At 50.5% G+C, this 23,833-nt stretch overlaps 1 protein-coding gene across 1 annotated transcript in view; it reads left to right on the forward strand.

Annotated features, from left to right (window-relative positions):
- SCTR (secretin receptor) overlaps window positions 1-23,576 on the forward strand; it is a 64,548-nt gene extending 40,972 nt beyond the window's left edge. Inside the window, exons 6-13 of the mRNA XM_033400243.2 lie at window positions 740-872; window positions 2,866-3,019; window positions 10,835-10,895; window positions 12,379-12,448; window positions 15,946-16,037; window positions 17,797-17,923; window positions 22,432-22,473; window positions 23,211-23,576. Coding sequence (XP_033256134.1) covers window positions 740-872; window positions 2,866-3,019; window positions 10,835-10,895; window positions 12,379-12,448; window positions 15,946-16,037; window positions 17,797-17,923; window positions 22,432-22,473; window positions 23,211-23,357 — 826 coding nt within the window. The 3' untranslated portion in view covers window positions 23,358-23,576. The remainder of the gene's footprint in view (window positions 1-739; window positions 873-2,865; window positions 3,020-10,834; window positions 10,896-12,378; window positions 12,449-15,945; window positions 16,038-17,796; window positions 17,924-22,431; window positions 22,474-23,210) is intronic.
- Window positions 23,577-23,833: the final 257 nt, after the last annotated feature.

Below are 23,833 nucleotides of genomic sequence, written 5' to 3' on the forward strand. Positions count from 1 at the left end.
GCTTTACGCGGGGCTGGCACAGACAACCACCAGCAGCTGCAGACGGACATTCTACCAGCTCAGCGACACCGGGGCCAAGGACCCCCTTCTTCATTAGTTGCAATGAAAGTCCTGGGGGAATTCTCATTGGCTGGCTTGGGTCACATGCCCAGCCCTGAGCCAATCACTGCAGCCAGGTATGGAGCTCTGATTGGTCAGGTCTGTCATGAGGGTGGGGCTAGCGTCATCCCCAACCAGAGATGGGATGCGTTCCCCGAAGGAAAGCCTTGTTCCTGAAGCGGAAGGAGGGGAACAGTTAAGAGACTTCTGCCCCTACAGCAAGGGGGAAACCTAGGCTCTGGCTGGTGAAGGGCTTGCTCTAGATCGTGTAGCTGAAAAGTGGCAGAGCCCGGGTCTGATTTCTCCCCACAGCCTGTGTTCTTTCTGTGCCACTTGCCCCCTTCCCCACCCCCTTCTGACAATTCTGGGAGCTGGAGGTGGTCGGAGCAGAATAGGATCTCGCCCTTATAACCCCAGCTTTTTTTTTTTTTTTTTTTTTTTTTTAATTGCAGCATGAGACAGAGTAGGCTGGGCACCTGGGGGCCTGGGCTCATTCAGGTTCTGCAAACAGGGAGATTTAGAGAGTTGTCACGTCCAGGGCCTGGGTTTCCGTGGTGCGTGGGGGTGGGGGGAGGGTGGGCGGCTGAGCCCTGGGCCTCTCCGGCTCTGGCCCCTACGGCCCTGCATCCTCTCCCTCCAGGAAGCTCCACTGCACCCGCAACTACATCCACATGCATCTCTTTGTGTCCTTCATCCTGCGTGCCCTGTCCAACTTCATCAAGGATGCCGTGCTCTTCTCCTCCGACGACGTCGCCCGTTGTGATGCCCACAGGGTAACACGCCTGCGTGGCCCACGGCGTGGCCAGGCCTGCCTGCTCCCCCGCTGCCCCCGCTGTCCCTGCTGAGGCTGCACTTAATGCCTAGAGTAAAGGGGCCAGTGCTGGGGAGGTTCAGGGAGTCTCATGTCCCCAGATGCACAGTCTGGGACCCACATGAAAGCAGTTTGTCGAGAAGCCCATGGGGCTGCTGTTCAACTCCCAGTGTCCTGGAGTGGATTAGCCCTTCTGGGAATTAGACACATAGCAATCCCCTCCCTTCCCTGCTCCTGCCAAGTCCCAAATGTAGACAGATAGCTAAAGCTAGAGGGTTGGGATTGTAGAAAGAAAAAGGTGAGCATATGCTTGTGTGTCTGCACACCCAGATGTGCAGTGGAACAATCGTTTTGTTAAATCTAACCCTCGTCCTCCTTCTGAAAGCTCAGATGAGTCTTCTTTCATTGCAATGTCACTGGGTACCAGTTGAGGATCCCTTTCGCTGTACGTAACAGAAAACTGTACATCAGTGCCTTAAACAGATGGGGGTTGTTCCCCACAGAAGCAGTCCACAGGTGGGTGACCCAGAGGTGGCACTGGCTCCATGCCATCATGGACACAGTCCTTTCCCCTTTCTGCTCTGCCATTCTTGATCCCATGTCCCATGCTTTACACTGCATGCTAACAACATGGCTGCTGCAACCCCAGGCCTCACATCCATGTTCCAGGCAAAAAGCAGGAAAGTCAAGGTTGAACTTTTTTTCTCTTTAGGAGGCTTTGCCTCTTCCCAAGACTATGTCTACATCTCACGGGCTAGAACTGTGTCATGTGACAACATCTAACTGCAAAGGAAGCTGGGAGATTGAGTATTTTACTATCGTAGTCTCCACAGCAGAAGCCAGCAAGGGAGAAGGGGATTGGAAATCGAGATTGGTTTAGTCAGCCTGCTGGCCACTTCCCACCACTCACATCTGTAATTGCTCACAGATCTGTCAGGTTTGCATTGCTTATAGTTTTCCATGTGCGTGTGTGTATGTGTGTGTTTTCTGACTCAAGACTGAGAGGTCCCTCAAGGAGGGCCCCTGTGTCTCAGGGAATTTCCTGGGAGTCAGAAGACAGATTCAGGCCCCACCCCATCACTGACCAGTGGAGAAGTCCAGCAGTGCCCAGCAGGGAACCTTTCCAGGTTCTACTAAGCCGCAGACTAACGAGCCAGCCACAGGCCACGCCTGGAGTCGGAGTGTCTGGGAGGCCACAGGCGGCCCTGGGCGCTCCTCCCCTGTGGACGTGGATGTGACCTGCGCTCTGTGCAGCAGCCCTCGGGCCATCCCAGGAGCTGTCCTCTCTTCAGGGAACAGCGCGGTGAAAGGAAATGAGGCCCTCACAGTGCGGGAGTGGGAGCCATGCTGGTATAGAAGCCTCGGCCCGACAATCCCACAGGCATAGCTTCCAGGGATCCCTGCAAGGGACAGGCCTGCCACAAGAGTCACAGCATTAGGCAAGGCCAACCCTGGCACCCCCCTCGGGTATTCAGAGGCCTGCAGTCCAGACGCAGTGCACCAGGCAGGGTCGTGTACTCTCATCAGTGTTAGCTCGTCCCTTCTTCATCTATTTCCAGGAAAACTAAGCCTGGAAAGGATTTTATTAACCTTTTGCTCAGAAATCCCTTTCCCTCTCTAGGCCTCAGTTCCCTCATCTGAAAAATGCCCTCATTTGCTGCTGGGAATTGGGCGATATCTGACCGTTTGACGCCTGGCAGCCGGTTCCAGAATTTGAATGCCGTTCCTGCTGCTGCAACAGCCCTTTGGCCATCTTGACCAAGCCTGCTGGCCTGTGGATTTCCACTCTAGAGAGCTCTATGAGCCTGGTCTTCTCATACTGGAAGGCCAGAGGGGGTGGCCGTGAGCCCCAGAGGCTCGCTGCTTGGCCTGGCTGCTGACCCCTGGCGCACCCCACCTCTCCTGGAGGGAAGCCCAGGGCTGCCAGCCTGGGGCTCAGCTGCCTCTCTTCGCAGGTGGGCTGTAAGCTGGTCATGGTCTTCTTCCAGTACTGCATCATGGCCAACTACTCCTGGCTGCTGGTGGAAGGCCTCTACCTTCACACGCTCCTCGTCATCTCCTTCTTCTCAGAAAGGAAATGGCTCCAGGGATTTATTGCCCTCGGATGGGGTATGTTTCTCCAGGGGTACGGTGGCTGCATGCTATGTGGGAAAGGGCACTGAGGCAGAAGGAGAAGGGTGTGGGTTCCAGTTTCAGCTCTATACTTAGTTAAGTTCGTGAACTTGTGTGATCTTAGACAAGTTGCTTGATGGTTAACTCTCTGGCCTCAGTTTGTCTGTCAAATGGGAAAAAATAGCTAAAATTTGGATGCCCCAATTTCTGGCATCCAAAGCCTTTTACAGTTTGATACCCCCAACACTGTTGCCTCGTCTTCCCCAGACGTTGCATCCATACGTCCTCATTCCTGCTTCCTTTTGTATCAGTTAGGGTGCTTTTGACTGTAGGTATCAGAAAACCTGGCTTAGATAGGCTTGAAACATCAAAGAAATTAATTGGTTCATGCAACTGACAAGTCCAGGGATCACCAGCTTCAGGTGAGGCTGAATCCAGCAGCTCAACGTTTCTTTTTGTTTTTCTGCTTTGCCTTCTGTAACATCAGTGTTATCATTAGGTGCTCCCAATGTAACTGCCAGCAGCTCTGGGCTTCTTCCTGGCTTCATTGTTACATCTGATGAAAGAGAGGGGCTGTGTCCAAGCACTCCTGGCAAATACTCTGAAATTCACTCTGATTGGACCAGCTGAAGTGTTATACACATCCTTGAACCAATCACAGGGGCCTGAGAGAATGGAATACACTGATTGGCTTAAGCTACTCAAACCACATAGCTTCCCAAAGGAAATTCAGGATTCAGTTTCCAGGAAGGAGGGGAAATGGTAGTAAGACAGCTAACTGCAGGCCCCATTGCTTCTCTTCCCCCTTTCCTTTCTGGTCAATGAAGATGATAATAATTCTGATTTCTTGAGCACCTACCGTATGCCAGGCTTTGAGCTCAACACTTTGCATGCATTATTTAATCATCACAACAACCTCCAGAGGCCTCTTAGAGGAACCTTGGCTCAGAGACATGACACAGCATGCTCAGCTCACACTGTAGACAAGGGTAGAACCAGAATTCAAACCAAGGCCTGTCTATTTGCAAAGCCCCTTAACTCTTATTCTGCCATAAACAAACATCCATCTATCCATCCTTCCAACCATCCATCCATCCCTCCATCCCTCCGTCCATCCATCTATCCATCCATCCATCCCTCCATCAATCCATCCACCTATCTATCCCTCCATCCCTCCATCCATCCACCTATCCATCCATCCATCCATCCTTCTATCCCTTCCTGCCTCCCTCCCTCCCTCCATCCATCAGTTGTTCATTTGATAAACATATGTAAGTTCCCCGCTGGGTTCTAGACAGTCAGGTTTCTGTGAGTGACTCACAGGCTTACAGGGGTAGTCATGTGTAGTAGCCATTAGCTTCATTTACTTTCTTCTTGGTGCCTTTAATTAAGAAGTGCCCCTGCCAGGAATGCCCCCCACTGTCTTTCCTGCTTGTCTAAACCCTTATGTGCAAGGGCTGTATCTCCTCATCAGACCATCAGGGAAGTTGCCTGAGCCAGCGGAGTTCACTGAGCCCTCCTGCTTCTGAACTCTGGCAGCCTGATTAGCACATGACCCTCAGTCAGCAGGAGATGTAGGGCTCTGCAGATCTGGATTTCCACATAGGCCAGTAGTTCCAGAGAGCCTGGGACAAGGGACTTGCCTTATGCTGCTAACTCTGCCCCAGATGCCCCCGGTGTCTAGCCACCTCACTGAGCCTTGACTCCCAGATCTGCCAGGATTTCCCTGTATGAACGTGGACAGTTTCATCTTCTATAATATTCATCTTCTATAATATTCGTCTTCTATAATATTCAGGATCATAATTTGCTGAACTTTCTTTGAGCACTTCTTTGTCCTCAGAAGGGCTTATGGAGATTACAAAAACAAAACCAAAAATGGTTCCATCGCTCCAGGGGTTTGTAGTCTAGCAAGGAGACAAAAGTGCATTGTGATAATATCTGCATCACGGGTTTTTAGGAGGCTTAAGTGAGATAATGAGAGCCTTCTTTTCTTACTCAAGTATATTTTTTAAATATTTATTTATCTGGCTGTGCTGGGTCTTAGTTGCAGCACGTGGGATCATTAGTTGCAGCAAGTGGGATCTTTTAGTTGCAGCATGTGGGATTTAGTTCCCTGACCAGGGATGGAACCCGAGCCCCCTGCATTGGGAGCACAGAGCCTTAGCCACTGGGCCACCGGGGCAGTCCCTCTTCCTCAAATATTTATTGAGCATCTAGTATATGCCAGGCCGTGGGGATAGAGCAGCACATTAAAGAGCAGCGGTTCCTTCTCTCTGTGCCTCTCTGCCTGCACAACCCCCAGGGGACATGAAGGGACTCAGGAAGGTCTAAAGCTGTCTGTCTGCGAGAGGCTCTTGTCTTGCAAAAGCGGCGGCCCCTGCCTCAGTTTGCATTCACCCCCCTCCCCAGAGATAGGTTGCTGAAATGAGTATGTGGCCACCATAAAACTCTGCAAAAAAAAAAAAATTTTAAGTAGGAAAAAAAATTACCATAGGCCCATAGAAAATGTTGAACATTTTCTAGGGTTTCCTTCCAGACTTTTTTTATACTTCCAGTTTTTCCCACGTGGTTGCAATCATCCTGTATGTAGAATTTTGAATCTTGCCTCTTTCCATGAACACAGAAGCATGCTCTGTATTCTTTCAAATCTTCAGTAAACATTTTTAACCACTGTGTGGATGTATGCAGCCAAATACCTATTTTTTGGATGTTTAGGTTGTTTCTCATTTTTCACTGTGATAAATAACACAGCGAGGAATACTTTTATGGGCAAAGCTTATTCCATGTGTAATAGAGAATCCTGGAATTGGGACCCCTGAGTCAGAAGGCACAAGCTTTTGAAGTTTTTATTACTTATCCAAAGCTTTTACTTTTTCAAGGTGGCTGGGGTGTCAGTCTGTGCCCAGGAAAGAGTGATACCTCTGGCTTTTATAGGAGCTGCATCAAACTCCCATTCACTGAGGGAACTCAGACTGGTGGTGCTCCAGCTGGAGCTGCGTTGGAACCATGCAGAGGGCACGTCAACCTGGTTGCCTGGGCCCCGCCCCACAGTCTCAGTCCAGTGGGCCAGCGGTGGAGTCTGAGACTCTGCATTTCTAACCAGGTCCCAGGTGATGCTGATACTGTTGTTGCAGGGACCACAGTGAGAACCACGACTTCAACCATTATCCGCTTTTCAGACTTTTCCACTGACTCACTGTTAAAGATGTAAGACAAATAATCATAAACAGGTGGCCCTCAGAATCCATGTTTGCCCAAAGTACCCAAACTGAGGCAGAGAATTTTTTTTTATCAAAGCCATACGTGTACTTGGTTTAAAGAATTAAATAGAACTACAAGTCTAAAATGAAAAAGCAAACAAAAGCAAGCAGTCTCCTGAAGAGGCTCCCACTTCTGCCACCCAGATGTAACATCCTCCAGCTCTTGAGCTGCTCGTTTTGATATCTGCTCTCATGTTTCTAAACAATATTCTACTATGTTTTGATTTGTCCATCTGAGGCATTGTTTTTTTTTTTTTAACTGTCTATTCACATCCTTGGCCCACTTTTTAAAAAATATTTATTTGTTTATTTGGCTGCGTCGTGTCTTTCTTGTGGCACGCAGGATCTTCGCTGCAGCACGCGGAATCTTTTTGTTGTGGCGTGCAGGCTCTAGAGCGCACAGGCTTAGTTGGCCCTCCGCATGTGGGATCTTAGTTCCCAGACTTGGGATCCAACCCGCGTCCCCTGCATTGGAAGGTGGATTCTTAACCACTGTACCGCCAGGGAAGTCCTGAGGCATTATTTGTTGACTCCTTGTGATTAAAGGGAAGGGTATAAAATTCGTCATCTGCCACCTCTATCCTCCCCTCAGAGTCTTTCACAGTTTGGGGCTAAATCACAGTATTCAATGTATACATCATCATGTCTATGTAAATAGTGTTTACTACCGAGCCAACTGGTATACCTTGATTTTACTTCCAACATTTAAGTTTTTATGTTTTATGGAGTCATTTCTTAATTTAATTTTTATTTTATTTTGGAGTATAGTTGATCTACAATGTTATGTTAGTTTCAGGTGTACAGCAGAGTGGATCAGTTATACATATACATATATCCACTCTTTTTCAGATTCTTTTCCCATATAGGTTATTACATAATATTGAGTAGAGTTCGCTGTGCTATACACAGTAGGTCCTTGTTGGTTATCTATTTTATGTATAGTAGTGTGTGTGTGTTAATCCCAGACTTATGGAGTCATTTTTTATTGACTCATTTTGTGTTGCTGTCACTAATTCTCCCACATCCTCAACAGAACTGGAAAACCCTCCAGTGCTGGTTCCCCATCATCAAATGCAACAACATGAAGTCCACTAGTTCCTATCTGTCTGGTTTATTCCTGCTGTATTAATGTCCTAGGGCTGCTGTAACAAGTTACCACTTGTCTTAAAACAACAGAAATTTATTGTCTCCCAGTTCTGGAGGCCAGAAGTTCAAAGTCCGGTCTTGGCAGGGCTGCTTCCTTCTGAGGGCTCTATATGCTCTATGCCTCTCCCCTTGTTTCTGGTGGCTGCTGGCCATCTTTGGCCTTCCTTGCCTTGTAGGAGCCTCACTCCAATCTCTCCCTCCATCTTTACATGGTCTTCTTCCCTCTATGTCTCCTCTGTGTGTGTATCTCACAGCCTTCTTAAAGTGATGCCAGTTATATTGGATTAAGGTCCTTATAAGTATGACTTCATCTTAACTAATAGCACCTGCAAAGACCCTATTTCCAGAAAAGGTCACATCCTGAGGTTCTAGGGATATGAACCTTTGGGGAGGATGTTATTTAATGTGATACACCCACCCATGTTCTTTCTAGAAGAGCCTTCTGCCCTCCTGCTCTATTTGGGCTGGTCATTCTCTAGAACTGCTCAACTCCCTTAACCTTCAGGCTGAGATTTCCTTCATTTTCCTCCACGAATTCTATTCCTTGACTTCTTGTCTGCCTCTCTTTGGGTAACTGTCAAGTCGTGTTGGAGCACATCCTCCAGTGTCTGTCTTAACAAAGAGTGCATGGAAGCTACATTTGTTTTTTTGGCTGCGTTGGGTCTTCGTTGCTGCGCGCGGGCTTTTCTCTAGTTGCGGCGAGCGGGAGCTACTCTTCATTGTGGTGCACGGGCTTCTCATTTGCAGTGGCTTCTCTTGTTGTGGAGCATGGGCTCTAGGCGTGCAGGCTTCAGTAGTTGTGGCGCATGGGCTCAGTAGTTGTGGCGCATGGGCTTAGTTGCTCCGTGGCATGTGGGATCTTCCCAGACCAGGGCTTGAACCCATGTCTCCTGCATTGGCAGGCAGATTCTCAACCACTGCACCACCAGGGAAGTCTGGAAGCTACATTTTTTTGCATTGCATATCTAAACATATCTTTGTTCAACTTTCACACCCAATTTGTAGTTTTGCTGGGCATAGAAATTAGGTTGACAGTTATTTTTCCCCAGAATTTTGAAGGCCTTCTGTTTTGGCATCTGGTGTTATGCGACATGCCATGTCATTCTGTTTCCCGAGCCTTTTTACTCACCTCTGTATAAGCTGTAGAATCTGTAGAATCTTCTTTCTGTCTCCTGTGTTTTGAAATATCATAGGGATTGCCCCCATGCAAGTCTGTTTTTATCCTTTGGCTGGTATGTGGTGGTCCTTTCATCTGGAAACTCACAGCCTTCATTTCTTGGACAATGTTCTTACACTGCCCCTTTGATCATTTCCTTCCCTCTGGTTTTTAATCCTCTCTTTCTGAAACTTTTAATCAGATGGTGCACGTCCTGGAATTGGCTTCTAATTTTCTCTTTTCTTTCCTCTTACTTTTTATTCCACACTTTGTGTTCTGCTTTCTGGGCAGTTCCTGGTCTTTATCTTCCATCCCATCTATGGAATTTTAAAAATCTTGATCATCATGTATTCAATTTCCAAGCCCTCTTCCTTATTCTCTGAATACTCCCTGTTTTCGGCCTCCTGTTTGTGTCTTGGAGAAGTAATCGTCCCCCTAATCGTGCTGATGATATTCCTTAGAATTGTTTTGCTCAAGTTCCTCGTACAGCCTGTATGGTCTGTTTCCTCTGAGTTCCTTTTCTCTGGTTGTTTTGGTCCTTGCCTTTTATGTAATCAGCTTTCTTCAGATGCTGGTGACCTTGACTGTTCATATTTAAGAGTGAGTCACTTTCGGTGTTGACTGAAGGCCCTGTGTGTGTGTGTGGAGGGGAGCAGGGGGACATGTCTCTCGAGGGAGACTGGGCTGGAAGTGGCCGCTGTGTGGGTGGGTCCTCAGCATCGCTACTAGAGGCCCTTTGTCTGGGGCTGTTTGGTTCCTCCAGGGAAGAATCCTGTCATCTCCTGCCTGGGGTGGGGTTTGGAGGGCTCGAGCAAGGGTGCAATCTCGGCTGTTAGAAGTCTGAGAACTGAGCAGCCTGGGGGTGGGCTTTTACCAGTCAGCGGGTGACAGGCATATCCATTAAAAATAGAATCTGAGCTATATTTTATATAACTTAAAATTTTCTAGTAGCCACAGTAAGCACAGTAAAAAGAAACTAATTAGTTTCATTATTAGTAAAATTAATTTCAGTAGTATATTTTGTTTAACCCAATATAACCAAAATACTAACATTTCAATGTATAATTTAAAAAATCATTAATAGCATATTTTACGGTCTCTTACTCTTGCAAATCTTCCAAATCTGCTATCTTGCACTTTGAGCACAGCTCACCTGAGAGCAGCCACACATCAAGGGCTCAGTGGCCACACGTGGCAGCACAGGTGTAGATCCTCTCTTGGTCCCCGTGCCCAGCTGAGTACCCCTCCCACCCTCTGCTGGGCCAGAGCCCCATTCCCCTTGGCTCTGCTTCTCCAGAGAATGCCCTTCTGTCGGGGATGAACTCTTTGGCTGTAGAATGGTGGTGCTGGCCACCTGGGGTGGTTACGCGCTTCCTGTCTTCCAGCCCCACCCTCTCTCCTGCCTGCTGGCGTCCCCGGTGCCCTCACCACCGGGCCCGGGCGCCTTCCCAGCAGCAGCCCCCATGCTGCGCTTGTGTTTCAGCTTTGTCTGCTCTGGGACATCGGTTACTGCTCCTCTGCCAGCTCCCAGGTTCCTAAGTGTGCTGACATCTCTCGTGCACTGTACCCTCCTTGCCCATTCTTTGTGCTTATGAGCTTGTAGCTTTTTTATTTCTTTACTCTCACGTTGGGGGGGGCTTCAGTGAGAAACGGAGATAAATGTATAAGTGCAATTTGTCATGTTCAGCCAGAAGTCAGGAAGTGTTCTTGTATTTTATCTTTAAATTTCCTGTGTACTTACAATTCTCTAGTCCAAAATGTATTTTTGTTTACATAACATTGATAGCTTACATTACCAGTTGAATGGCCAAGCTTTTTACAAACCAATATTCAAATAAAACTAAATGTTCTCCTGTGGCCTTGTATCCCCCACCAAACATCCCAGTTTGAGAAAGGGGCTCCACCAGTGGCCTCCACAAGCTCCATGGGCCTGCCCAGGGGCCCTGGTCCCCTCCCTTCTCCCCTGCAGAGGTCCTCCGGAATCTGGCCCAAGCTCCCAGGAGCCCCCTGCCCCCCAGTGGCCTTCAGGACCTGTCTGATCCTGCCTCCGTTCTCAGGGATTCCTTGGCACCCTTGAAGCACGAGGCTGCACATTTACACGGGATGGCAAGGGGGTTTCCATGGCAACCAGCCCTTGGCACCTGCTTGCTCCCTGGCCTGGAATCACTGATTGTCCTGTCTCTCATAAGGGTGCTGAAAATTGAGTCCTCTCCTTTCTGCCCCCTCCTCTTTATTTTTAACCCTCAGGTTCCCCAGCCATTTTTGTTGCTTCGTGGGCTGTCACCAGGCACTTTCTGGAAGATGTCGGGTAAGCTGGTGGACGGAGAGAGGTAACGAGGGAATATTTTATCTTGTCCAGCTCTTCCAGCAGGACGGACCCTCCTTTGGAGCTGTTACCTAGGAGAGGCCTGTGTCTCACACTTGGGGCCACAGGCGAGTTCTCTGCAGCGCAGGCTGCCGAATGCCCAGCCCTCCTGGGGTGGGCCGGCCCAGCCACTCTGTGGTTGGGTCAGGTGCCCGACGAGAGCTGTGAAACACTGGCAGCTGCTCTAAGGACCAGCCCAGCTCTTCCTCTCCTGGCAGCTCCCTCCTCTGACACAGGTGTGTGAGTCCCACAGGCCCAGGAGAGCAGGCTTATAGCCCTGACGGGCACCAAGAGCTCTAGTCTCGTTCTCCAAAGACTTGGGCTCAGGGACAGGGTAAGCCCGGGGGTTCCTGGGAGAGGGCTCATGGAAGGAAAGCATGGAAGAAGCCCGGGAGGAGGTGCAGCAGCCGGGCCGAGGGGGAGGGAGGCCGTGTGTCATCAGTGTAATGACACAGCCAGGCCAGAGAGTGGACGAGGGCAGACGAGGCGTGCACGTGTCTTGCAGTCCAATTCAGTCCAAAATAATCCTTTTTTTTAAACGTTTTTTATTTCTTTAATGTTGTATCTATTTTATTTATTTATTTTTGGCTGCTTTGGGTCTTCATTGCTGCACGCGGGCTTTCTCTAGTTGCGGCGAGTGGGGGCTGCTTTTCGTTGCGGTGCGCGGGCTTCTCATTGCGGTGGCTTCTCTTGTTGCGGAGCATGGGCTCTAGGCACGCCGGCTCAGTAGTTGTGGCACACGGGCTTCAGTAGTTGTGGCTCGTGGGCTCTAGAGCGCAGGCTCAGTAGTTGTGGCACACAGGCTTCATCGCTCTGCGGCATGTGGGGTCTTCCCGGACCAGGGCTCGAACCCATGTCCCCTGCATTGGCAGGCGGATTCTTACCCATTGTGCCACCAGGGAAGCCCCCCAAATAATCCTTTTAATTGGATAAATTCCCTTTTAAAAAGTCTGGATTTTCAGCTTCTTTAGAACAAATGGAAAGTTCTATCAACATTTCCTATGGGCCCTTGTGGCAAAAATGAGCCGGACGGAGTTGTGGCCTCCTTAGACCAAGCACAGGCTCTCCAGTTGCCAAGTGCCCCTGTGCCTGATGTCCCTGGGGCCGAGGTCAGTCACCCGGACACTTCACTCCCTGACGTCACCTGCCTGGCCACCATGCTCCCCGATGCATTCTGACAGCATGCTGGCTTTGGGGTCCAGAATCTTCCATCTCAGGTCCACACGCTTCTGCTCCCCAGATGCTCCCTTGGCCCTGGCAGTGCTCCTGGGCAGCAGAGGACAGTCATTTCTCAGGGTGCTGAGCACACAGCCTCTGGGGTCAGGACCACAGTGTGGGTCCTTCCCGCAAAGGGGACGTCAGAGAACTAGTCTCTTCTGGTCAGCCAGCTCCCCACTCCTTGTGATGCCTGGCTGTCCCTCCCTAGGTGCTGGGACATCAATGCCAACGCATCCATCTGGTGGGTCATTCGAGGGCCTGTGATCGTCTCCGTCCTGGTAAGTGGCCATCCCCCTGAGCTGGGCTCCAGTGGGAGAGACCAAAACAGGACCGGCTTGCAGGGCAGAGGGCCAGGTCAAGGCCAGCATTGCTGCCTCTGGGTGTGCGGAGGGATAAACCGGACCTTCCGGGGGCTGGGCAGTGGCAGGAGGGTCTGGAAGCTCCGCCCCCTAGAGACCAGTGGATGGGAGGGCAATGAGGCAGGCGGCAAGAGCTTGCCTTCGCCTGGTCCACGGTGGCAGTTGCAGTGTGGCGAGCAGAGCTCCTTACCCGAACTGGCTGGCTCAGGCTGGCCTGAGATTCCCCCTCCACTGGTTCAGAACATTGGTGCCTGATCATTTTTCTTGGTGTTCTCTGGTTAAAGTGGGCAGACTCACTGAGCTGGGATTACAGGAGGGGGGTTGCACCTGGGGAAAGCCGAGTGCCAAACTGGTCTTGGGCCTCTGTGGTGCTGTGACGGGGACAGGCCCGGAGGGGTGGCCCCAGCGGAGAGATTCAGGAGGGACTCGTGGACAGGGGAGCTCAGGGGTCTCAACCCTGACTGGACTCTCAACCTGGGAGCTTTCTAAAAACCGTGATAGCAGAGATGCAGGGTCTCCTTGTCTTGGGGAGGGGCCTGGGGGCTCGTCTTGGTTTTCAGTTACCAGGTGATTGTGCTCTGCAATCCAGAGGCCCTTAGCTGAGCCTGTGGGCCTGGATAAGAACAAGAAAGACACATGGGGTGGGGGGCACACTGGGGCAGCCCCTTCCCGGAAGTAATGTGCACAGGCTCAGAGGAATGCCAAGGCTGCAGAGCCAGGTGACAGAACATGCCCCTCCTGGGCTCACAGGAGGGCAGGACAGGGCAGCAGCCCCCTCCTCTGCTGATGGCTGACTGGCTCGCCTCCTGGGGCCATCCATGACCACCTTCTTTTTTTTCCAAAAATAATAGAATTTTATTTGATCCTACCTACCATCTCAACTTGCAATAGGAGAGCTGGAAATTGTAGAGAAATCCGAGTAGCAGCCACATTAGGCCACTGAGTAGCTCAGGAGAGTATAACGACTTCCTATTTCTGCTTTTCTTAGCAGGTGTGAGGGCCATTCATTAATCTGGAACCACTCAGGCAAGAGGGCGTCTGATATGGTAGTAATGCAGAGTGTACTGCTAGCACAGGGAGTATCTAGTACTTTAAACAAGACTTTATGTTTGCTCCCCTAAGACATTGCTCCCCAAAGTCATTTTATGGTAACAAATAATTTGATTATCATTTTTATTTGCTAACCTTAGCATAGTGTTTTATAATCTGACTAAATTGAAGCTTAAGGGATAATGAAAGATATTAAGCTTTCATTTCCTACTATAGTCAATAGGCTGAAAACAGTATAATGAAATCTGCTATTATTTACCAAAAGTTGTTTTTTGTCAGCTTGTCACATTTAGATAATGTCAGAACCTTTTTTATTAGGTTGATAATGTGGTGGAAAAATATTGACTCTATCACTATGTTTTAATAAGAATGTACTTGTTTTTCTGTAAAATCAAAATATATTGTCATTTCTAAAATAAAAATAATGGAATTCATGTAAAAAATTGGAAAATACGGGCTTCCCTGGTGGCGCAGTGATTGAGAGTCCGCCTGCCGATGCAGGGGACGCGGGTTCGTGACCCACTCCGGGAAGATCCCACATGCCGCGGAGCGGCTGGGCCCGTGAGCCATGGCCGCTGAGCCTGCGCGTCCGGAGCCTGTGCTCCGCAGTGGGAGAGGCCACAACAGTGAGAGGCCCGTGTACCACAAAAAAAAAAAAAAAAAAAAAAAATTGGAAAATACAAAATATATTTTTAAAAAGGGAATAAAATCACCCATATTTTTAGTACCTAGATGCACATTGTGATCATGTGCTTTTCCTTCCTATTTTTTTCTTTGAGCACATGTACTTTTTCAAAAATGCTCAGTGTAGTTTTGTGTCCCAGTTTGTTCTTTTCACTTAGCAATAGATGTAATCTTTCCCACGTCATTTGAAATTATTTGACCAGCTGATGTGCTGTAGCTGCATAACACTGAGCCAGTTTCCCTGCTGCAATTGTGGGGCTTGGACAGCCCAGCCCGCGAGAGCCCCAGGGCCCAGGCTGCTTTCACAAGACTAGTCTCTCTAGTGACTGACGGAGGTTGGGTGGGCACTCCTGATGCAAAGTTTCTCCCTGCCAGCCTGCCACGGGGCCTAGAATTCCACTATTTAAGACTCATCCTTGGGATAGTTAAGATTTTCCCTCTTGCTTTCAAGTTCTCCCTATTAAATTAAATACAATTCAAAGGCAAAAAATGAAATAAGGTAAAAGAGCCTTTGTTAGTTTACACCACGCACGGCTTAGAGCAACATGCACCAACAGCGAGCTGAGAAGTGTCCTGAAGCAGGGGCGCTGGGCTGGGGTTCCAGACTGGCCACTAATCCAGTGTCTTCTGGCCAGCGTCCCCAGGCCCCAGGCTACTTGTCTGAACAATGAGGGGGCCCAGCCAGTCAGCTCCACTGATCCTGCTTCTGCAAAATGATTCTAGAGCTGGTGGGGGAGGGGAGGAGAGGGGCCGACGCATGGGCAACTTCATAGTGTTGCTGGCACTGGGCACTGGAGTTGGGGAAGGGGACAGCAAAAGAAATAGACTCCGTTCCTGTCCTTTAGAAAGTTAGGATTCACTTGGTGATTAGTGGACACACCCAGATGCTTGCATTTGGCCCCTTTCAAGTATTCCAAGTGCTCTTACAAGTAGCATCATCCCTAACTACAGTGAATCAGGAAAAGGAGGTAATCAAGAAGGCTTCCTGGAGCTGGTGATTGACCTGCAGAGATTCTGTAAGTCTCCGAAGCAGTGGTTCTCAAAGTGTGGTCCCGAAACCAGCAGCTTCACCTGAGAGCTTGTTAAAAATGCAAATCTTGGGAATTCCCTGGCGGTCCAGTGGTTAGGACTCCGTGCTTTCACTACCGAGGGCTTGGTTGGGGAACTAAGATCCTGCAAGCCATGTGGTGTGGCCAAAAAAAAGAAAAGAAAAGCAAATCTCATTTGCATTTACTAAACCATAACCTTGGGGGTGGAGCCCAGCAATCTGCACCTTAAACTTTGAGAACCTCTGCTATAAAGCCTTTGCTACTCAAAGCGTAGTCCAAGGACCAGCTTTGGCATTCATTCCCTGGAGCTTGCTAGAGATGCAGAATCTCAGGCCTACTCCAGGTCTGCCGTTTAACAAGATTCCAATGCATTCCAAGTGTGAGTAATCCATGCTGCAACTGAGCAGACCTCAGAGCTCCGGAATCCCAGGGGCGGGAGGCGGTGCTGTGGCAGCCATCTCTGCCTAGACAGTGTGTTTCACCAGGACTGGGGGTGGCGGAGGGAGTGATGAGCTGTCCTGGTGTGGTCTGCAGTGCCTTCCCTGCCCAGGGGCCAGGGCCAGGGGTCAGGGCCTGGAGAGGTGCTGGGAAAGCAAATCACCTTTAGCCCCACCTCTGCCTTGTGTTTTACAGATTAATTTCATCCTTTTTATAAACATCCTAAGGATCCTGATGAGAAAACTTAGAACTCAAGAAACAAGAGGAAGTGAAGGGAACCATTATAAGTAAGTGGAGGGCAAAGACCTAGGCACGCTCGCTCAGTCAGCAGGCATTTACCGAGCACCTACTGTTTACCCAGCTGGTGCTGGGCACTGGTGGAGGTGGAGGAAAAGGAAAAGCCGGGACCTGGAAGTTTACAGTGGACCAGGGGAAGGGAGAATGGGTCCATGTGACCCTGAGACCCGGCCCCAAGGGTGGGGAGAAAAGAAATCTAAGCAGGATCCCGGGAGGCAGAGATCTTACCCTTGGGACAAGGCTAGGGAGTCAGAGAGTGGGCTTCGGGGACCCAAATTCAAATCTTTACAGGGACAGTGGCCCTCCTTGTCTGTGGGTTTTGCATCTGAGGATTCAGCCAACCTTGGATTGCAGATCGAAAATATTTGGGAAAAAAAATTCCCAATCAAAACATTTTCATTGTAGGAGGTATTATACGTAATCTAAAGATGACTTAAATACATGGGGAAATGTGCGTAGGTTATATGCAAATACTACCCCATTTTATATAAACGACTTGAGCATCCAAGGATTTTGGTGTCTGCGGAGTGTCTGGAACCAATCCCCGTGGATGCCGAGGGTGGACTGTATTTTCCAGCTTTTCGCTAGACCGTAGCTTTCACCAGACCTTAGCTTTCAGCAGATTTTCAAGATAATGTGATCCAAAAATACTTTAAAACCTTTAAGATGTTCAAGAAAGATGTTGTGTTAGTCTGCACAGCCTGCCACAATAAGATACCACAGATTGGCTGGCTTAAATAAGAGAAGTTTATTTACTCACAGTTCTGGAGGCTGGAAGTCCAGGATCAAGGTGTTGGCAGGTTTGGTTTCTCCTGAGGTCTGTCTCCTTGGCTTGGAAACGGCCATCTCCTCGCTGGGTCCTCACGTGGCCTTTTCTCTGTGCACCTGCATCCCTGGTGTCTCTTCTTACAAGGACACCAGTTGGCTGGACTATGGTCCCACCCTGATGGTCTCATTTAAACTGGTCCCTGTCTGCAAGTACAGTCACATTCTGAGGTACTAGGGCTTAGAGCTTCAACTTAAAATTCTGGGGGAACACAGTTCAGCCCATGACAAGTGTTGAAGACAAATCAGTGTCCAACAGAGGCTTTCTCTGTCATGGTCTGAGTTTTGAGAATCTGGCAGAGGCCTGGATTACTGGATGACAGATTCCCCAGGATGTCACTAGAATAGTGGCTCCAAAGTAGGGGGCAGCTGGGGATCCAGGACAGAGTTGCCAGATAAAATACAGGATGCCCAGTTTAATTTGAATTTTGGATAAACAACAATTTTTTAGTACTTACACCAAAAAAAACACTACCCATTGTTTATCTGAAATTCAAATTGAACTGTGTATCCTGTATTTTTGTTTGCTAAATTTGGCACCCCTAACCTGGGGAGAAAACAAAAGAGCTTCTCCTTACAGATATTTATTATCAAACAAATGAAAATGCTGGTTTTGCTAATAATATATTAGACACAGAGTGATAGTAATACATGCAGATATGGTATAAATCCATAAAGTTATTCATGTGGGTATGGATTCAAAGCGTTTTGCTGATAGGGTGCATGAACAGAAATTTGGGGACTGTCCGTGGACTGATAAGTATTGAATCCGGGTGACGGGTACGTTGGAGTTGGGACTTTCCGAAACGGAAGTGAAAACAAACAAGCAGGTGGGACGCTGCTGCAAAGCCTCCTGCGGTCAGGCGAGAAGGGAGGCCCCTGGGTGTGGAGGGGCCTGAGACTACAGCGCCTCTGTGTCCTCAGGCGCCTGGCCAAGTCCACCCTCCTGCTGGTCCCCCTCTTTGGAGTCCACTACATAATCTTTGCCTTCTCCCCGGAGGATGCCATGGAGACGCAGCTGTTCTTTGAATTGGCCCTTGGCTCATTCCAGGTAAGCTCCAGACTGTGACTTTACGGTGGGAAGAGGTGTTCTCTCTCTCCTGAGAGAAAAATGGAGAGGCCGAAAGCCAGATCTTCCCAGAGGCAGAGGGATGCCTCGTTTGGCAGAGACCCAAGAGACGCAGGGGCAGGACCTCACTGTGCTGCGTGACCCTCAGTGGGACCCAAGTTCCCCACCAGTCACGTGAGGGTGGGAGATGCAAGTAAGGAGAGAGAGACTGACTCCAGGGAAGACAAAGGGAACATAAGCCAGCACACACGATCACACGAGTCTCAGTAATTAGAGTCAAAATAATGTAACCGCAGAGGGCTGGGGCTCAGCCATCAAGCAGTAGGACAGGAAGACGAGCGTAGTGGGGGCGTGGGCGGGAGGTGGAAGGCTGTCCGAAAGAATGATAGCCTCATCTCCACACTGGGAAGTCCACAGAAACCGCCCCAAGCTGAAAAATTCAGAAGCAGCAACATCAGCATATAACTGAGAATCAGTCAAGAGAGTTCCAAGTCGTTGCCTGTGAGGAACAGGAAATGGGGGCAGGGGTGTCAGGAGCTTACAGTTTTTTCTTTTCTTTTTTTTGTGACAAGAGACATTTGACTCTTTGAAACCAATTACGTACACAATTTACTAAAAATAAAAGCCAACTTTAAAAAGAAAACAAAGGGAGGGGAGAAACCACCTACCTTCTAATTCAACAAGATGTTGTAAAGTTAAAAAATATAGTAAACCTGTTTGGACAGAAGGGGCTTTTAACATGAATCCCAAACGTCACAGTGTTATTTGTTTATTTACTCATAACTATCTCCTTCCAAAAATAATATGATGTAGCTTTCAGGGAAAACATACAAAGGACAAAAAAATAAGTAGATTGGATCAGCGAATAAAGAAAATAAAGCCAAAACTGAGTTCATACACAGAAACAAATTTGATGAAATTTTCTGAAGGTGGCAGAGGTGTGTCGTAAATTTGGTTTGGAGCTTCCCAGTAGCCAAAGCAAAGACAGAAACACACTCTGTTTCAAGATTTAGATGAAAACAGGCTAGTCCCTAGGGAGAGGCCTGAGAGAACTCTCTCCCAGTGGGTTTTCCGGAAGGAGCCAGCCTGTCCTCAACAACACTGACCATCCCACAGTCTTCCTCACCTGGGCAGGCCGCGGCCGCCCTCATTCCCGGAGTTCTGTTCAGGACGGGTGTGCCCAGGGTGGTCCTCCTGTCACGCTCCTGTTCCAGGGAGGACGTGTCACTGGGAGCACGTTCCTGAGTGGGGTCTGGCCCTAAGCCGTGCCTTCAGACCACCGCCCCTCCAGGGCTGTCCCCTTCACTCCCTCAGAGCCTCTTCTCCGCCCAGAGACCCCGGCCAGTCCCCCAGACCCACAGAGCACCTAGTCTCCTGTGTAATCGTGATCTTTTCCTCTGGGCTAGGAAGCTTCCACGTAACGTGCGGGAGGCTGGGCTCACCGTGGCCCCTTTAGCAGGTGGGGGGGTCCAGGTCCAGATGGGTGGAAGGTCATGACCCGGTCAACAGAAGTGGGTAGTGACCCCGCTGAGGACCTGGAGACCCAGGTGTCATCCTGTGTGGAAGGGGACCTTCTGTCTCTGGAGCTGGGCTTGCGGCTGGGGCTGCAGACTGCTCGTGAAGGCCGTTCGCCTCCTCTCTGGGGAAATGCTTGTTAAGAGGAAACCAAAGCGCCTTCCTAAATGTTCCCATAGAAATGTTTACAGAGAAAAAGGATCTTTAAGACTTCTTTCAAAAAAAAGAACCACTGTTCAAATACAAACAGATATCATTTTATTATATATTATACATTTATACTGTATGCATATTTTTTAAATTTTGTATTATGGAAAAACTTTTCCATAATACAAAAGTGAAGTGGACGATATAATGAACCTCCGTGTGGCCCTTACCCTTTCATGGCCTGTCCTGTTTCACCTCTACCGCCACCCACCCTCATCATTTTAAGCAACCCCAAGCCATCGTTGTATTTCAAATGTAAATATCTTAGTATGTATTTCTAAGAGACGAGAGCTTAAAGAACACACACAGAACCATAATGTCATGATCACTGTCATATATTTCTAAAAACGAAAGTTTATTAGCTCCTCCTAATTGTAGAAATACTTGCTTATTGAGGAAAATTTGGAAAATAAGGAAAAGAAAAAGGAAAAATCCATCCATAATCTCATAACCCGATATAATGACCTCTGTTAAAATGTCAGTGTGTTTACTTCTGTCTCTTTTCTATCCAAGAAGACACACACATGTACACACACATGTACACACACAAAATTGAGATTGGGACGTGTGGTTTTATATCCTCCTTGTTCTGTTTAATTCTTTATCATTCCATCATGAACATTTCTCCAGGTCATTAAAATTCTTCAAAGACTGCATATTCTTTATTATTATTTTTTAAATTTATTTTTGGCTGCGTTGGGTCTTTGTTGCTGCTCACGGGCTTCCTCTAGTTGCGGTGAGCGGGGGCTACTCTTCGTTGCGGTGCACAGGCTTATTGCTATGGCTTCTCTTGTTGCAGAGTCAGGCAAGTCCAAGACTGCATATTCTTAATGATTGTATACAAACCGTGGAATTTCTGAAGCTTGCTGGCTGAGGCAGGCTGCCCTCTGCATACCTGGGGCACGTCTAACCAGCCCTCACCCAGGGCTGCCCCCACCTCAACAGTGAGACTGTGTCTCCGGACCTTTGAGGCTGGGGCAGCCCTGGTCCAGTGAGGTGGCAGCAGCCTGACCACCAGCTCCCGGCCTGCCGACCCGGGACTCAGTCCCTCACCTGTGAAGCAGGGGTCCTCCCCACCCACATCCTAGGGCTCTGCAAGCATTGAATGAAGCACCTGGAAACCAGAAGCCCAAAATTACACAGGCTAAGCTGCGCCCCAAACCCAGCTCTCGTTTATTTCAAAGCCCGACTTTCACACCCTCTGACAGCGGCTCCTAATCAATGGTGCCCTTCTGAACCATCTTTCAGAGCTGCTGATGGTCTCACCCCAGACATTTGGAGTTGGGGCACAGAGTGCACCCTGGGCCAGAGCTCCCAGGTGATTCTAACGTGTGGCAAAACGTGAAAACCGCTACCTTGAGTCCGTGTTCCTGCCCCACTCCCGTGGTCCCCATTCCATGTGGCATCAACCACACCTGAGACTCTTAGAGCAGATCCTTCTAGTTTGTAACTCTTGTTAAAACGCCAGGACTGGGCTTCTGTGGTGGTGCAGTGGTTAAGAATCCACCTGCCAATGTAGGAGACACGGGTATGAGCCCTGGTCCGGGAAGATCCCACATGCTGCGGAGCAACTAAGCCCGTGTGCCACAACTACTGAGCCCGAGTGCCACAACTACTGAAGCCCGTGCGCCTAGAGCCCATGCTCCGCAACAAGAGAAGCGACAGCAATGAGAAGCCCGTGCACCGCAACGAAGATCCAATGCTGCCAAAAATTTAAAAAAACTAAATAAAAAACAAAACAAAAAACCACCAGGACTCCTGAGCAGTCGTGTGGAGGAAGCCCACCATAAACAGGCTGGTTCATCCCTCTCTGGGGTCCTGTCCATGTCCTAAGTAGCTAGGGGCAGGCCTGGCTGGCACTGGGGGGAGGGGCTGTGGCACCCAGGCCTCTGTGGGGAGCCTGAGGGCAGGGGCTTGTTAGGAAGGACAGGCTGGCCCTCGGAGGGCCCTGAGGTGAGCAGGGCATCCGGACTGCGAGACCCTGCTCATAGCTCACGGTTCCACGCAAACCTCTTCGGCTCAGATCCTGCATCTCATCCCGCAGCCCTGCCTGGCAGGCTCCACGCCAGGATTCCGGGGGTACCACTGGGAAGAGAGGAGCTCCGGATGCTAGGGAGGGAGGGTCCTGGTAGGCACAGACCCCCACCATCCCAGGGAACCTAAAGCATACGTAGCCCTGAGGCCTCTGACCTGGACATGAGGGGGGATCATGCCCCACTGTTGTCTGGCCGGTACCTGCCTGCGAACTGCACGCCGGCTGTTCTGACCACATGGCTACACATTTGTCTTTCAACTTGATTAGCTGGCCCTGTTTAAATCTCTCCAGATTTCCAGCTGTCTTGCAGATGAGCCCACGGAGGCCCAGGGGCTCCCATGGGCTGCCCCACCCGCTGAGCTCGGGCGGATGGGCATCGCTCGGGTGCCATTGCTCCTGCCTCTCCCAGATGGCCCGCCTCACCGGTGACCTGCCTGGTCCCTGTGGCCTGCACTTGATGTAACTGACACCACCCTGGTGCAGGGGCCCTCCCTGGACACGGTGGCGGTCCTTGCCCCCAAGGGTGTCAGCCTGTGGGTGATGCCAGCACAGCTAGGGGCACTGAGGGCCGGAAGAAGCAGCCTCCACTTCCCCTGGAGGGGGAGAGGCGCGGGGAGGCTCTGCAACAGCTGTGGGGAGCAGTGAGCTTGGGGCTGGTGATGAGAGGACCCCAGGCGGGTAGGAGGCTGGGTGCTGGGCCCGCACTCATCCCGTTGCCCTGCTTCTTCCGCAGGGCCTGGTGGTGGCCGTTCTCTACTGCTTCCTCAATGGGGAGGTGAGTGTCCTGGGCTGCCCGGGTGCAGGGGAGCTCCCTCACAGCCGTACCTGGAAGGGGTGGTGGGGAGTGGGGTGTGGCGTTGGTGGGGGAGGCCGGGCCCTCCTGGCTTGGGCCTGTCTTCCGGGAGTCTGGGATCACCTCCTGGGGGCCCCAGGATCGCCTGCAGGCCTTGTTAAAACAACTGCTGGTTCCTACCCTGTTTCTAAACCAGCAAAAATAGGTCCCGGCAGTCCGGGCTGGAGGCTGAGAACGTCTTAACTAGCACTCCAGGTGATTCTTATCCTTGGGCACGTTCAGGAAGTGGGGGCAAGTGCAGGCGCCCCAGCCCTAACCGAGGCTGATGACTGTCCGCTTGCTCGATGGGTGACGCTGGTCACTGCCCTGCTCTGGGCCTCAGGCCTCTCACCTGTAAAATGAGTGACTCAGGTGAAATGTTTGCTGCTCCGTCCTCTGAGACCTCCAAAGGGTGTGACTCCTGGCAGGGCGGGGGGCTGCGCCCTTAGCTTGAGGTCTCCGCCCTGCCCAGAGCACAGAGGCTGTGCAGTTGATGTTACTTAGATGCGGTGTTGCCCCACTTGAATGGGAGTCGAGATGGTAAATCTATGAGCGGCCTGCAGGAGGGGGAGGCGTGCCCGCTGGGCAGACGTGGCAGAGCCTGAACGAGGCCCCAGGGGAGCAGGACCCTGGGCAAGGGTCATCTTTCCCTCCGGGTGACGGCTGGTCTCTGGGGGCAGGTGCAGCTGGAGGTTCAGAAGAAGTGGCGGCAGTGGCACCTGCGTGAGCTCCCACTGCACCCGGTGGCCCTCGGCTCCTTCAGCAGCGGCACCAAGGCCAGCCCCTCGGAGCAGAGCCGGGGTACCTGCAGGACGAGTGTCATCTGAGGCTGGAGCAGGGCCACCCAGACAGGCCAAGATGGGTCCTGAGGGCCGACTGCTGCCCATCTTCCTGCCAGATGCCATGTGATCGCTCCTGCGACTCTAACACCCCTCCTCCGGGCCTGGGGCAGGAAGAGGGCCTGGGATTTGGGTCTGTTGAGTTTTCTGGGAAGACTTCAGGGGTCCCAGGAGGGGGCAGGGGAATAAACGGTAACTGGGATGAGACTTGGTATTTGTCAGCCCTGTTGCCCTTGAGCCTCAAGGTGAAGGATGCTGTCCCCGGCCACTTCCTGGAGGACGGGGCTTCCGTGATCCCCCTGCTCCAGTTTTCAGGGACAAGCTTCGCAGAAATTGAGGCCCTTGGCCCTAGGTGGACCCTCCCCACCCCTCACTGCAACTCACCCACCCAGTAGCTCTTCCCCCAGAGCCTTCTGACAACCAGGTCACAGGGAGCCCAGGAGAGCCCCAGCCCTTTCAGTCGC

This window comes from Orcinus orca, chromosome 7, assembly GCF_937001465.1.
Source record: "Orcinus orca chromosome 7, mOrcOrc1.1, whole genome shotgun sequence".
Lineage (NCBI taxonomy): Eukaryota > Metazoa > Chordata > Mammalia > Artiodactyla > Delphinidae > Orcinus > Orcinus orca.